The sequence below is a fragment of the Ammospiza nelsoni genome, chromosome 7 (genome assembly GCF_027579445.1).
Source record: "Ammospiza nelsoni isolate bAmmNel1 chromosome 7, bAmmNel1.pri, whole genome shotgun sequence".
NCBI lineage: Eukaryota > Metazoa > Chordata > Aves > Passeriformes > Passerellidae > Ammospiza > Ammospiza nelsoni.
Genome location: NC_080639.1, coordinates 15,822,603 through 15,838,238, shown reverse-complemented (window position 1 = coordinate 15,838,238; position 15,636 = coordinate 15,822,603). Strand labels below are relative to the sequence as shown.

Sequence of the window (15,636 nt, the reverse complement as noted above, 5' to 3'; positions counted from 1 at the left end):
GCGGAACGCGCCCGGCCCGGAACGGCAGCCGCGCGGTCCGAGCTGCCGCGGGCGCCTCGCACGAGGGCACCGGCGCGCGAGACCGGGGCGGGCCCGATGCTGGCCACGCGCCAGCCTCGCGCCCCCTAGCGGTCTCGCGCCGCCGCCGCCAGGGGGAGGGGCCCCGCGCGGCCAGTAGGGGCGTGGCCAGCAGGGGGCGCCGCGGGCGCGGGGCCGGGCGGGGCGGGGGCGCGGCCACATAAAGGGCCCCGCGCACGGCCCGGGCCCACGGCACTGCCGCACCGCCGCACGGAACGGAGAACGGACCGGCACCGCGCCCGCAGGTAAAGGGCAGCGCCACCGCCTCAGCGCGCCGCGGTCCGGCCGCCGCACAGACCCCCTTTGTCCTTCCTCTCCCGTGCGCGGCGCCCCGCAGCGGGTCCCCCTGGGTGCGATTGTGTTTAAGGGCTTTTTTCCCTTGGGGCGGGCGGAACCCCGCGACCGCGCCCCGCCCGCCGCGTCTGGCGCTGAGGCGCTGAGGGTGCTGCACCCCGGGATCGCCCGCCCTGTCCTGGACTACCTCACGTAGTGCTCGGGGCTCCCGCTAGTCCCTGGCGCTGGCTCGGGGGCCCTCGGCTGTCCCCTCCCGCCTGGGGAGTGGCCGCAGGCGCGGCCGTGCCGGTGCCGCGGTTTCAGCCTTGGCCGTGGCGGGGCTGCTGCCCTCGGCCCGGTGGGAAAATCCGCCGTGTGCCACCAGATCGCCTTGTCAGGGGCCAGTACGGCCGAAAAACGAGTGCAGCCGGCAACTCGGTGGGTGCCAGCGACCCGCTCCGTGCCCCCGGCCGGCCCTCCCTCCCGCGAGATCAGCTGTACGCCGCAGTCACGGACTTGTTGCAATAGTTAATTATTGCCCGCAGGCCCCGAGCCCTTCCGCGGGACCAAGAGGGATTTGGAAATAGACGGTTTCTTCTAAGTTGCCTTGGCTGTGTGCCTGGGTTAAGTGTGTTTAAAGAAGAGCTGCTGCAGGGGAAAGACCTTGCTGGATTTTGGCAGTTCAGTACAGAATCAGCGGGGACGAGTGACGGAGTTGGGCTCTGGGGGATGTGTGCTCTCTAGAGGAGCCTGTCGGCATGGTGAGCAGACAAGGGATGCTGCTGCAGTACTGCCCCAGTTCACAGAGAAACTGTGGGCACTGGTGGTGAGGATGGGACGAGTGCCAGTGCCATGGTCGCACAAACATGCTGGATGCTGTCAGAGTCGTTGAAGAGGCTGCTGTTCCCACACATCAATGGAGGTGTTTCTCACCTACCTTTGTGTTCTCTGCATGGCAGCAGCATCAAATGGTTCTGAAGCCAAAGTGATTACTATGACTGACACAGTCTGATTTGTCCTAGTTAAGTGGAACCAAACCACAAAACAAGCGGTGTTTTCTGGGTTTGTGCCTGTCTACATTTTTACTTTAATGAATCGGACTGTTTCTCAGATTGTTCCATAAAGCAAAACTCAACTCTCCCACAGTAGTAATTCTGTGCCGAGGCCATGGACTATGATACAGACCTTGTTATTTAGATAGTCACAGTTGAAAATTGGGTTCAAAATACTTGCATAAGTAAACTGATTTCAGATAGAGTGGGGTCATGTTAAGTTTAAGTTCTCCTTGAGGACTAGAGAGACCCAATATAAGCCAAGGTGCTGTGTTAGGGATAGAAATGCCTGAAGTAGTTTATCTTTTAAACTGAGTCTCTATAACGCAACCTCATTTTACTTTTTCAATTTTGTTTTTAGAGTTTTGTGTTATTTTTTAGGTGGGGCTTTTTGTTTGGGGTTTTTTTGGGTTTTTTTTTGGTCTGGAGGTGTCTTTTTTGGCGTTTTGTTGTTGTTGGTTTTGCTTCCTCTTGTTTTTGAGCTTTAAAACGTTTAGAAAAGCTTGATCCTGTGAACATAGCTTAGAAATTTTATTCTCTTCTCAGACTAAAATTGGTTAATAGATTGGATTTTGGAAATGCAGCACAAGTTACTTAATTAAAAATAAATAAAATTTTAATCCTGGTATAGCCTCCCAACATGCTTGCAATGGGAGGCCTTGCTCTGCAAGCCTCACACCTCGGAATGACTTGGTCTGGATGAACAGATCCTGTGTACAGTAGGACCCCTCATTCTGGGTCAAGTATTCCTGGCCCTTGGTCTCCGAGACGGCAGCCTCAGGCACAGGGTTTGCTATCTCACTGTAGTATCCAGCAGCTGCACGCAAGCACAGGGCTGTCTGAGGGAGGAGCTTGCCAACTCGCAGCTCTTGCATAATCCGAGACCCAAGAAGCTGTGACTGCTGGAAAGAAGGGCACTCTAGAGCAGTTCAGTACCTTCTGAGGTTGTCTTGACAAAGAACAAAGTGCAAATAGAAGAGTTCAAGTTTTTTTTTTGTTTTTTTTTTTAGTCTTTGTTCCCTACAGCAAACAAATCTGTCCAGTATTTATTTTACCACAAGTAAATACTCTTGATGTGTAGCCCTTGGATTTTTCTACCTGTTTCCTTCCTTCCTGGGGGACAAAGTTAATAAAGAAGCTTACAACATAATAATCTTAGTAGTTTCAGCAGTATGAGCTGACATTGTAATCATGTCCATTAACCCCTGATTTTCAGAAAAAGGTGGAGAAACAGGTAACTGGGCTAGAACTCATGAAATCTAAAAGTAAATGGTGCTCATCTACTTCTGTGGAATTTGGGGGAAGAATTTGGTCATATTTTTAAATTTTTTGATACAATCATTATTGAAGCCCATGCCCTTAATTGTCAAGATATTAATCTTTCTTTTTATCCTCACACAGATCTCTCTAGGAGCTGGGGCTTTAAGGAAAATACCATGTAGCATGAAACTAAGGATAAATTGAGGTTATTTTCAAGAGACTTTTTGGAGAGATTCTGTATGCGATGTTACTGCCTCACCTAGTTATGTTGTAAAAATGCAGGATACATGTATTGGTAGCTTTTAACTTAGGCTGGACTTTTTTTATGCCTATTGCAGTTCAAGATGTCTAAAAAAATCCGTGGAGGCTCCGTTGTGGAAATGCAAGGAGATGAAATGACACGAGTCATCTGGGAGCTGATTAAAGAAAAGCTGATTTTTCCTTATGTAGATCTGGATTTGCACAGGTAATGACTCTGTGACATTCAGCTGAATGTACTGAAGTTTGCATGTGTCAGGTGGTGTTGATGGATTTTCATTTAGCACCGGAAGCTTGCCCTCCAGGGTTCCTCGCAGCAGTAAGCAGTGCATGCTGACTTATGAGTTAGAGTTTTGCCTGTGCTGTGTCTCCAAGAAAGTCTCTCAGAGACATGGCTTGTATTTTGTTTTCCTCTGTCTTGGGGTTTCCACGACCTGGACAGTCTGCATGACCTTGCAGCCTAAACAGTGAGAAGAAATATGGGCTGTTTCAGCCAGTCCCTGACTTGAAGCATAGCATCCTGCACCCCTGAGTGGGCTTATGGCTTCTTGCCATGCCTGTCTGAAGGTCTGCTCAGAGGACAGAAGGGTGTGTGTAGGGCACAGATTCTGCCCTGATGGCTGTGAGCCTGAGCTCTGCTGTTGACAATGTGAGCTAACTGTTGCAATTACTCCCTGAAGCTAGGCTGTGCTCCTATACTCCCTTCTGGAGAATAACAGATACTAGCAGCTGGGTACAGCAAAAGGAACATGCTATCTATAGCATCTGGCCGAGCAGAACAAATAATCTTTTCCTTTTCTGGCCACTGAGCTATAATTATTAGAGAAGTATCCAGCTACATTGCTCCTAGCCGTGTGGACAGAGGCCTTCAGTGGTGTCTGCCATAGTTAAACCCACAAGTCTGACCTCTTCCCCTGCCACTGGAGCCATTTGTATGCCACCTACATCAGGCTTTCTGCTTGCTGCTGTTGGGAACCAGGCAGACAGGAACCCAGCAGCATAATACATGCACACAGTCTGGAGAACATCCCTTTTCAAAGAGGGTGGGAGGAGGGCAAGCAAACCCCTGGCTGAGGCAGCACAATGGCTAGATTGATGTACAGCTGGCTGTGCTTCAGGGCTGTCCCATGCTGGGCACCCATTGTTCTCCAAAAGCTATTGAAACACTGAGTATGGAAATGACCTTCCTCTGATGCTTGAGAGGAATATTGGCAGTTTTGCTGCCAGAGCAGGATCGTGGGTCCCTTGTCAAAGCAGTTTTGAAGCGCAGTATAGCTTCATGTGCTCAGTACATGAAGGAAGCCAGAGCCTTCAGCACAAGAGGTTTGAAATTAATGCTGATATCTGGGGACTTTGCTGCTCCATGCAATGAAAACCCTCAACTAACAGGTGCCATTGCAGGAAACTCAGAAGGCAAGGCAGAGGAGATAGTCCCATGCTGGCAGCAAACCTTAGCCATGAACTGAAGCTCTCCTTTCTCCCATCTCCTACCAACCTCCACCAACAGGAGAAATGTCACTGTATAAGTCTGTTTTCTTCCAGTCCAGCAGCATTTGCACTGGAAGAGGGATAACTTCAGTTGTGGCAGAATGCTGCAGCTACACTCACAAGGACATGTAGGGTCTTGTTTCTTTCCTGTTGAATACAAACAAATGTCCTGGGAAGTCCTGATGATGTTTGTGGGTTTGTTACAGCTATGACTTGGGCATTGAGCATCGTGATGCTACAAATGATAAAGTAACTGTGGAAGCTGCTGAAGCCATAAAGAAATACAACGTTGGCATAAAGTGTGCAACCATCACTCCTGATGAGAACAGAGTGGAGGAGTTCAAGCTGAAGCAGATGTGGAAGTCTCCCAATGGCACAATTAGAAACATCCTAGGTGGCACTGTCTTCAGAGAGGCGATTATCTGCAAGAACATTCCCCGGCTGGTGTCTGGGTGGGTGAAACCCATTGTCATCGGCCGTCACGCTTATGGGGATCAAGTGAGTCACTCCAGTATTTACCCCTCTTAACAGGCTTATTCCTGGCTGGTATAGAGCTCCAAAGACTTAGACATCCCTGTGCTCCTGCTCTGTGCCTTGCATTCCACCTGGGAGCACACACGTGCTAGCACTTTGTTTGTGCTGCACCCGGCAAGTGTGGGAGAGCGTGGTTCACGCCTCCGTGCCTTGAGCAGTGTCACTGTATAAACAGCATTCAGAAACCTGTGCTTGGATTACGCAGGCCTGTACTTAGGCACTTAACTCTGCTAGGTTATTGTTCTTCACCTTCCTAGAACACTCCTTCCTACATAAGAACTTTATGAATCTTTAGAAAATATTATTTTACGCTGCCCAACTTCTTACTTTGCAGGACTTTCTGGTGTCAAATGTTGCTCATAACAAAAATGGATAAAAGTGAATGATTTCTAGAAGTGGGCAAAATTGCCTTCTGTATGGGGGTGTGGTTTTGTTCTGTTTCTTGCAGAGCACACCTGAGTTGGTATCTGACCTGGGCACATCAGGCTGTGGTGCAGAAGTAGGGAAACCTCTTATCAGAACTTCCCTGACAATGGTAGTACAATGCTGTGGAAAGCCCTGGAACCATTCTCAGTGTTGTGCCCTCTGGGTAGCCTGGAAGATAAGAATCAGTCATACTGTTCTCCATGGGCAATCATATGTTATAAAGCTACCAAATGTGGCAAAAGAGAAGTCTTGTAGAAGAGCCAAGTGCTTAAATAGGTGGCTAAACCTGCGAACTGAGAGCAAGTCATTAAATTACCTGCTATAGGAAGGTAAAAAGTTTTCAAGAGGAAAATAATTGCAGAACCCTGACACTAGAAAAGAATGGGATTCAACATCCTTAAAGGTTGTGAAAAATTGAGAAGGTTAAAATAATAGGAAACAGTGGATTAAAGGGAAAGGATTGAAACCCTGCAAAAGTATGAGATTGAAGTGAAAGGAACAATATCAGAACATACAAAGGACATAGGAGCAAGACACTAACTTCAGAACAGCTCAGGGAACAGATTCCCTTAATAGGAGGAAAGCTACATGAAAAAGAATAATAAGTTTCAAGGAAATATAACCTTAAATAGTACTGTTCAGGACAATTGGGAAGATGAGACAGCATTTAAATTAATAAAAACTTAAAGTTTTTAACTTCAAAGGCTCTTACTACAGGTTGGCCTTTCAAATGTCATCTTGTATGATGTATGAACCCTACAAGATCAGCAGCTGTAATATGAATGGCTTTTTTAAGGCAGGGAGAGGAGCCTTTCTATCCACCAACCACACAACAGTCTAAATACTCTGCACTTGAAAACTTCAGCACATCTGCAAAAGTAGGTACTCTGCCCATTGATAGGGCCCAAGAATCTGTGAGCTTTTTCCCCTAAAGGGGAAGATGGCTTCTGAAACAGGTGGACTTTTGACTATTTAAGGATACAGTTTAGTGATGCTCTTGGCAGTGCTTGATTAACTGTTGGACTTGATCTTAAGAGTCTTTTCCAACCTAAGTGATTCCATGACTCTCGTCTTTCTAAGCTCTAGTAAAATAATCCAATGACAATATGGCTGAAGAAAGAGTCTGCTTAATGACTCTTAAAAGTCAGCTTTTAGTCCAACTGTTTTTCTGTAACCTGCCCTCCCAAATGAGGACTATCTTTTATGGTTCTCTCTTCCTGAGAGAAAATTATCATGGCATTTTTTTGTTTTTAACAGTACAGAGCAACCGATTTTGTGGTACCTGGGCCTGGAAAAGTAGAGATGACCTACACTCCTGCAGATGGAGGCAAACCAGTCACATATCTGGTCCATAACTTCGAAAGTAGGTATTTTCTCCAATTAGTCATTAAAACTGATACACTGGTATTTTTTTATTTAATTCAACCTTGAATTATCAGTCAAATATGTTTGATGGTAAAATGTGACTTTGAGAGAGAGTGGGGGAGAAAGTTTGGGCCTTCTTCATTTATTTGTCAAGTACTGAAAGTACCGTGAAATCTTCCTGGGATCAAAGAGGCACCTCAAGAACACAATCATTTTAGATTAGCCACCTGTCATGCTCACTGTATGACGACTCTGGTAGCAGCATATATGTTTTTCTCTCTGATCAGAGGCAAACTCACAAAGATGCTCCTGACTGTGTAGGCTGTAACTGTTTTCATAGATGCAGTCCTGAAGGTTTTGGTGTCTCTCTTCTCCCTATTGCTCTGCTGGTTGCAGACATTGCAAGGCTCAGAAGAGTCCTGGTGTTGCTGGGCTTTGTTAATGGAAGCAGTTGCAGACAGGTTGCCAGAACTCAGGCCATTTTCTCTAGGGGGCAGGATTCAAGGAAACATCATACAAGTCATGTCTGTCTGTCATTAATCAAAGGGTTCAGGATGTAAAGTCTTACAGTGATCTATTTAGCTACAAAAAAATGAAACCACATAAACCAATTGGTTTGTGTGCAGTTGGTTTGGCAAACAGCTACCAAGACTGACATACGACCCTCCTTTGTAATACTTGATTTCTCTGGCATGCTTGCTCCTAAGAACCTACATCTCTGTCATCTCTTGTTGAATAGCCTTTCATCTGGAGTTCACCTCTGTGGCCAGTCCCAATCTGTTTTCATTTGCTAGGTGACTGGTGAGCCTGTGTTGGAGCTGTGTGGCCATCCAGCTGCCAATCTTGTTTGCTACTCTGCATTGCATCAGCAAGCAGAAGGCAGCGAGATGCAAAGATGGCAGATTACTGCTGTTGCTCTAGGGAGCTGGCCTCCCCACAGATAACTCTTGTGCCAGCACATCTCCCAAATAATTAAGGGAAGCTTGTCTTTTTGCTGTACTAATATGTTCAACCTTGACACTGAGTCAAGAGATTTTTAGCAGGCAGTAGGATTGTATGACTGCAATAAGGATTTTCTTTTACATGTATGAGAATAGCTGTTTTATTCAGAATTAATAGCTGTCATCCAGCAACCATGAAATCATGGTTCCAAAGGACACAGTCTCTGTAGCTGATCACACCCTGAACTGTCCTTGACTCCATAGGGAAGGTACAGAGATAACATGTAACAACAGGAATTTCATTCTCTGCCAATATCAACTTTAAATGACATTGCTATCTTGGCAAGCAGATAAACCTCCTCTGGCTTCCCCTCTTCATTCTGCATGTATGTCCATATAGTAACAACCATCTGAAGGTGGTAAGGATAAATGGATATTAGGAAAAATAGCTAAAACTTTGGGTGTTTCTAGAACAAAGCTCCCTAATATTGGTTCTGTACAAAAACTAGATAGATGGTGGTAGTGAGGTGCTTAAAATTAAGTACATGGTATCTAGTTTTCATTAGAAACAGAATTGTGCTCTGAAAATGACAAAGCTTTCTCCTGAAGCTATAGACCCTCCTTTCACCCACAATCATCCTCTTCCATGATCTGAGTGCTACTTTCTTCTGGGTGAGCTGGGCTGCAAGTTCAGCACACTTCCATTTGTGCTTCTAACACATCTGCCTTGCACAGTCTAAGTCATGTGAATGTTGATAGTTCCTCAGAGCCTTCTCAGGACTTGCCTGAGCTCCCACATGATTGGCACATTCTTCCCACAACTTGCTAGAAGTGAGCCTGAGCGGGTGGATCAAAGCACCAGGGTAGGCCACACATGTGCTGAAAAAAATGCAGGAATTCATGTGGAGTCTTGTTTTCCTGAGCTAGGCAAAGCAGTCCTTGACTGCTGGAGTTAGTCCTGAAGGTGCAAAGCATTTAAGGTGTGAGCACATCCCTTTCTGACTTTGACTGAGACCTCCTGCTCTAAACTCCTGCCTGCTGCTTTGATAGAAAAGGACTGTATTACTTAAATGGCTAGTAGGAGTTCAAGTGCATTCACTTCTGTCACAGTGTGCTTGAGTACTTAGGCTGGATTAGAACAAAACTTCTTAGAGGGATTAGATCACATTATTAAGGTGTACTTGCCTGTAAAACAAAACCACCTTCCTATCCATGTGTCACAGAACTGCTGGAGCTTTGAGCTGATAACACAAAGCAAATCTTCTCCTGAAAGAACCAACCTTAAATTGAGAACTAGATTAAGACACCTGGGGACAGCACCAGTCTGCCTGCCAGCCAGAGTATGCTATGCGGAGAATAAATTTCTTAAACCAAAACTAAATCTAGCTGATTCCTATCTGTTCTTCCTCCACTAACAGGCTGTGGTGGTGTAGCCATGGGAATGTACAATCTTGACCAGTCTATCAAGGATTTTGCCCACAGTTCCTTCCAGATGGCGCTGTCTAAAGGCTGGCCCCTCTACATGAGCACCAAAAACACCATTCTGAAGAAATACGATGGCCGCTTCAAAGACATCTTCCAAGACATCTATGACAGGTAATCAGTTCTGTACTTCCTACTGCAGTGCAGAAGTCTGCAGCAGGAACATCCTCTCCAGCCTTGTGAGTTGCTTTTTCAGACACTCAGCAACACTTTAAGGGCACAGGGGATGCCATCTCTGTCACAGTCTCCCTTGTCCTGCAAGGCGCAATACTCAATGTGGAAAGCTCTGCTAAATGTGGCTGTGGTGTCCATATCTTCTAATAAAGCCACAGATTCTCTGTGGGTGCCTCTATAATTCTGAAGCAGCCAAGGGAAAAAAAGAGTAACGAGAATGCAGGGTTTTCTGGTTTTAGTCTTACCTCTGTGCACCTCTCTATGTACAGACTCTGCAATTCCCTGTTTGTATGACAAGGTGTTTTGGTTTTTGTTTCCTAGAGAATACAAGTCCCAGTTTGAAGCCAAAAAGATCTGGTATGAGCACAGGCTCATTGATGACATGGTTGCTCAGGCCATGAAATCTGAAGGAGGCTTTGTCTGGGCTTGCAAGAACTACGATGGGGATGTGCAGTCTGACTCTGTTGCACAAGGTATGAGGTGCTTCCTGTGCCACACTGAAGCAGGCTTAGTGGCAGTCTCTTGTGTCCTTCTGTCACACCTTATGGAATGGCCCAGGATGTGATGTTCGGTCTCAAAACTTGTATTTCAAACTTGTTGCCAGTCATGGAGATATCAGGCGGTCAAAAAAAATCTGATTTTGCTTTTACAAGAAAATCTATTGAATGTAGACTCCGTAGTTGTATTTATTTACAGGAGGGAAGTTTCTACCCCATGATAACTAGTAGGCTTTCTAGTCTCATGGACAGTATTTAGACAGCTGGTTCTCTGTCACTGACAGCTTGAGTGAAGCTGACTGCTGCTGAGTGTGATGGCAGGTGCTCTGCAGATAAGTCATAAAACTTCCAGGACCTAAAGCTACCTGTCAGGTGTAAAGAGAGATATTGATAGGTTTAACTAGACATAATTTCAATGCTTTATCAAAATCCTATATAACCAAGGTGCCTGGTGCCAAAATAAATATGGATGCAAAATTCCACAGGATGAGATGTGTGGCTTTATGTAATACACTCTTTCTGAAGTAGTGCTACTAAACTGCCTCCCACAGAACAAGAATGTGTTGGACTGCTAAACAAAGCAGCTTTCAAACATGGACATCTCTGAAACATACAGGGTTAGAACTGGTGTGAATGTCCAATATCAGAAGTTGCTGGTTCCTCTCACAAGAGCAGATGCTCTTAATAAGTTGTTTTGTTTCCTGTCACCCTGTGTGAAAGACAAGCAGCCCAACACTTACTGTTCTCTTACTGTACATTTTCAGATATCTGTCCAGCAAATTAGGTAAGAAAACTAATTTCCTTGAAATGGTGCAGAATGTCTGTATAGCTATAGCTCATGGTTCAGCTGGACTTCATGTTCAGATGAACTGTTATTTTGATGTGTAGGGACTTGCCAGTTAATTGCAGAAGCACCACTACAGCTCTGCTGTTCAGGGATTTTCCTATCGGTGGGAAGATGTAGGGGGATTGTAGGATGAGGAGATGAAGGGGAATTTGAGGGAGCTGTCCAAAGGAGACACTGAGCTTTTGAAACTTGTATTTTGTAGGCTATGGCTCTCTGGGGATGATGACCAGCGTGCTGATCTGCCCTGATGGCAAGACTGTAGAAGCAGAAGCTGCTCACGGGACAGTCACTCGTCACTACCGCATGCACCAGAAAGGCCAAGAAACCTCCACTAACCCCATTGGTGAGCTGCTTTTCACTGCCCTTCATCATCTCTGCACGTGAAAGAACAAGTTTAGAGTAAGAACATCTGCACCCTTTCTGTAGACAACTGTACCACTTTGTGGTGAAACTTGCAGGTCATAATGCATTTTTATTCCAGAGATTGTGGTTACCCTTAAGGGGAAGGAAGTACCTAAGATTCTTAAATGCTCATTGATCAAAAGAAGTTACAAAAGTCAGAGGGTCTGCAAACAATCAGAAAGTACATCAGTAAATTGCACACATGGCATGGAAATACCTGCTATATAAGCACACAGCAGTGGGTTTTGGATAAAGGGGCAGAGTGAAAGTGAAGAGAGGAATTAAAGAGAGAAAGATTTAATTAAAGGAAGTAAGAAAGGAAAAAAAAAGGGGGAATTTAAGGAAGAAAAAGAGAAAAGAGAGAAAAATAGATCACTAGTCCTGGCTTACAGCATTGATGTGCTTTGGGCTGCTGTTTAAAGGGTTGTTAGAGAGTAGGGTATAGTATGCATTAGCTCACTATAATTGAGAGCTGGAGTCTCACTTTGGGTCACTTTTTATGGGGTTGCAAGAGAGTGAGCTTTAGTTATAGTAATTTTCCATCCTGGCTGCAATTCAAGTCAGTAACTTTCTTTGAAAATTCAGTAACAAAAATATTATTCAACTTGGGTTGTTATTCAGGCAAGAAAAATACCTTTGCAAGACTGTTCATTTTAAAAAAAGGTGCTCATTAGACACCACAAGTTCCTGGGTTTCTGATAAGCTTGCAAAAGTAAGAAGGAAATACTTCACAGAAAGAGTGGTCAGAAACTGGAATCATTTACCCAGTGAGGTGGTAGAGGCATCATCCCTTGAAGAATTTAAAAAAAGACTGGATGTGGCACTTGCTGCCATGATCTAGCTGAACAGTTAGAACATCGGCTGGACTAGATGATCTTATAGGTCTCTTCCAGTCTTGAAAATTCTGTGATTCTGTGATTCTGTGAAAAGGCTTAGGTGTGGTTTGCCAAGGCCTAATGAGTATTTCTCAATCACAGTGTGGCATGAGGAGGAGACCAGGGAATACACCCCCACAGTCCTCTCATGACTTAAGTCAGCTTCTCTGGGTCTCTACAGACAGAGCTACAGCCTGAAGCAAAAAACAGGCTGGAATGGAGTGAGTGCAAGCAATAAACTGGACCTAACTTAGCCTTTATGCACTCAATCTTCAGGAAACAATTGGTTTATAGCCACAAGGCCTTAAGGTTTAGGTTGGTTGTTTTTTATTACTCTTTCTGATGGCCCAGACGAACCACCCACACCCCAAGCCATGTACACATTCAAAGTGTAAGGGTACATGAAATGGGACATGAGGGAAAGCATCCTCTAAATTTGCACAGAGATCAGAGCATAATGTAGTGTTAAAAAAAGAACTGTACCCTTCTGTCACAATATTCTCTGTAACTACAGAGTCCTACCACCTGGCATTCTTTCTGACTTGGGCAGGAGGAAAATAAAATTACATGCATAGTAGAGATTACTGGAGGCAGTGAGTAGTTTCTGAGGTCTGCTTTGGTTTTTTTTTCCCCAAGTTCCACAAAAGGCAAAGGATACCTAAATGAAGATAAGTGTTCTTTCCTGTTCCAGATTTTGTATCTTCTTTTTCAGTCTGCTTTCCGTTTTATTGCTATTAAAAAATCCAATTATTGTTCTGCATGATGATTTAGAGCAACTTTCAGGAAGTTCTGGTAAGATAGAATAACCCAGTGTTCTCTCTCAGCCTCCATCTTTGCATGGACAAGAGGCCTTGCTCACAGAGCTAAGCTGGACAACAACACTAGCCTCAGGAACTTTGCAGTTGCCCTGGAAGAAGTCTGCATTGAGACCATTGAATCTGGCTTCATGACAAAGGACCTTGCTGCCTGCATCAAAGGCCTGCCTAAGTAAGTGTCTGAAATAACCAACTATGCCTAGAGAAGGTTGTTTTATGTGGTGGCTCTGAACAGCATTGGCTGGAATGTTATTTTTAGTATGGTAAAGAACAGGAGTCTGTATCATAGGACTCCTTGTACCCAGTCCTGTAAAACAAACATATGACATCCCTGACCCAAACAACTTAGTGCAGATTGCTCTCTCCCTGCTATTGCACAAAATGAATGGGAGAAAAAAGTAAGGAAGGAATTGCAAAGATTTACATCTTTTGTATGACAGTCTAGCTATGGTGGCCAGATCCTAATAAATGAAGAAGACCTACATAACTGTAAAATATCACCTGGCTACCTCTTCCCAGAGCCTTATGGCTAAAACCCCAGCCTGATGAGCAGGAGAGAACTCTTTTGGTTTTAGAGGCAAAACATAAAGTTCTTTGAATAGTCTTCCTCTGCTTCATTTGAGTCTATACAACTAATACCTGTCTTGTTTTGTTTCCCCCTGCCAGTGTCACACGCTCTGATTACCTGAACACCTTTGAGTTCATGGACAAGCTTGCTGAAAACTTGAAGCGGAAGTTGGCCTCTATGCCCAAAGCTTAAGGCATGGGTTGCACTCAAGCTGCCCTAACAAAGTGTCTCCCACTTACATCAGAGTGTAAGTGGCATTGTCTCATTTGTTGTGCTTCTTTTAGGTTGTTCTTCAGCTTTGGCCATCTGGTATTATCACACTGTAGATACTTCCTATCAGAATCATCTCTTTGCCCAATCACTCATTTTTCTCTTGATTTTCTGTCTGATCACACTTGAGTCTTCTTGCAAAGCACAGGCACTGGAGGTCTCTTTCCTCAAGGAAAGTGAATTCTGTAGACTGGAATCACCTAAGGGAACTTCATGACTTGAGAAGGTATGAACTGGGGGTTTTAGCAAGCTCTCCATTTTGTGTCTCAAAGATAGCTCCCTTCTTAACCTGCTGCATTGAGTCAACACTTCCCAGACTCTGCAGCTGTGCTGGATTCACCTCATATTTATGTCAAGATCTTGGACTCCATCAGGAGAGTGGGAATGGTGCTCCACACCACAGTCTCTATTCCTCCTGTCAAAAGCCCCCTCACACACCTTCTGCCCCATCTCACAGACTTCAGTCACACTAGAATGTGTTACAGCTTCTGGCTGAAGAAGCTTTGCATTTTGATCACACTCTTCACCTTGAGATCTGTCAGGACTACTTTCTGCATCGTTTTTAATTGCAGTTGTTTTTTTCTTGTTCTTGCTTTCTTAGCAGTTGTTCTCTCATCAGTTTTAGTTTTTTAATAGGCTCCTTCCAGGGTACAAACACTCACCCATGACTGCTGAATCTTGCTGAATTTTTACAGTCTCACTCCCTCCACATGTGAAACTCTACTAATATATAGATGATACTCTAATTGAAGGAGATTCCCATGAAAAGGTGGGAGAAGCAGCAGCAATAATAGGAAGCACTACATGAAGCAGAAATTGAAATTCAGCCTGAAAAATGTCAAGGACCAAGAAATAAATTTTTGGGTACTTGGTAGATGCAGCCAGTGCAGTAGTTCCTCCAGACACTTTAAAGGAATGAAAAGAAATACAAGTGCCCTCATCAAAGAAAAAAATGCAAGAGTTAATGGGAACTTTAGGATATTGGAGAAAACGCCTATCTGCCTTTTCTGTTATTGCTTGCACAACTGGGTCTGTATTGTGCTTTGTTGTCTAACTTTACAAACACTAGATAAAAATGAACATAGACACTTTTTAAACTTTTAGAAAAATCATGTTTTCTGACACCCTTTGAGCTGCTAGGTGAAGTCCTACTTTTCCTAAGCAGATGAATTTGACAAAAGCTCAGTATTGGTCTGGATTCCTAATTTTGTTCACAGCAGACCTGAGGTTTTTCTCTGTGACTTTGATCTATGTTTATCTCTTCCTCTCAGTCTGAAGGCCAGTTTGAGTCACAGCTCTGGTCAAACCAGCAGTGACCTACTGTGCAGCAGACCTTAGAAATGAATACTGTCCTCCTCTCTCAAGTACTGCCCAGTGAGTATAAGTGAGCTCAGAGGGCTATGCCAGCTCTACCACAGCCCTCCTGAATTTATCTTGTAGTGCCAACCAGAGCACAGTGTCCTGATTCCAAGGGATTTGGTTCCATTGCTACAGTCAGGACTGTAGCATTTCAGTAGCACTTAGTAAATGCTGGAAACAAGCCTTATAGGCTAAGAGCCTACCAAAGCCATGCTGCAGTGTCTAAATGCAGGCCATGCATTTAGTTATGCTCCTTCTGACTGGATGTGAAGCATAGGAACTGTTAACCTCTTCCCTCACCCCACAATTCATAAAGGTGCAAACTTTTCTCCAATTGTCTGGGCTATTACTTACCCTTGTTGTCTTATGGCAAGTCATATCATGACTGTGAAAACTTATTCCATCCATGGTTGTGTGTTGGTTTTTTTTTTAAGGAATATTTTTAATTCAAACTAAAATAAAAGCCAACTAACATTCCTTGTGTCTCCTTCCTTTGTGTGATTAGCAAATATGGGGAAACTGCCTCAGAGAGACTCCAGTAGCTTTCAGTACAGGCTGGGACAGACTGTTGGAATGTGATATAAGCAAAAAGTATCTCCCTTCTTAGAACAGAGTTTCTATTTGTTCTAGCCTAGGCACAGCTGTCATGTGAAGCGTCATGGTAAGCATTAG

At 44.6% G+C, this 15,636-nt stretch overlaps 1 protein-coding gene across 1 annotated transcript; it reads left to right on the top strand.

Annotated features, from left to right (window-relative positions):
* The first annotated feature begins 227 nt into the window (after positions 1 to 227).
* IDH1 (isocitrate dehydrogenase (NADP(+)) 1) lies at positions 228 to 15,441 on the top strand. Its single transcript, XM_059475552.1, has 9 exons — positions 228 to 323; positions 3,002 to 3,129; positions 4,616 to 4,907; positions 6,627 to 6,732; positions 9,094 to 9,271; positions 9,653 to 9,804; positions 10,878 to 11,018; positions 12,777 to 12,939; positions 13,434 to 15,441. The coding sequence occupies exons 2-9, from the start codon at positions 3,008 to 3,010 to the stop codon at positions 13,525 to 13,527; spliced, it is 1,248 nt and encodes a 415-aa protein (XP_059331535.1). The 5' UTR covers positions 228 to 323; positions 3,002 to 3,007; the 3' UTR covers positions 13,528 to 15,441.
* Positions 15,442 to 15,636: the final 195 nt, after the last annotated feature.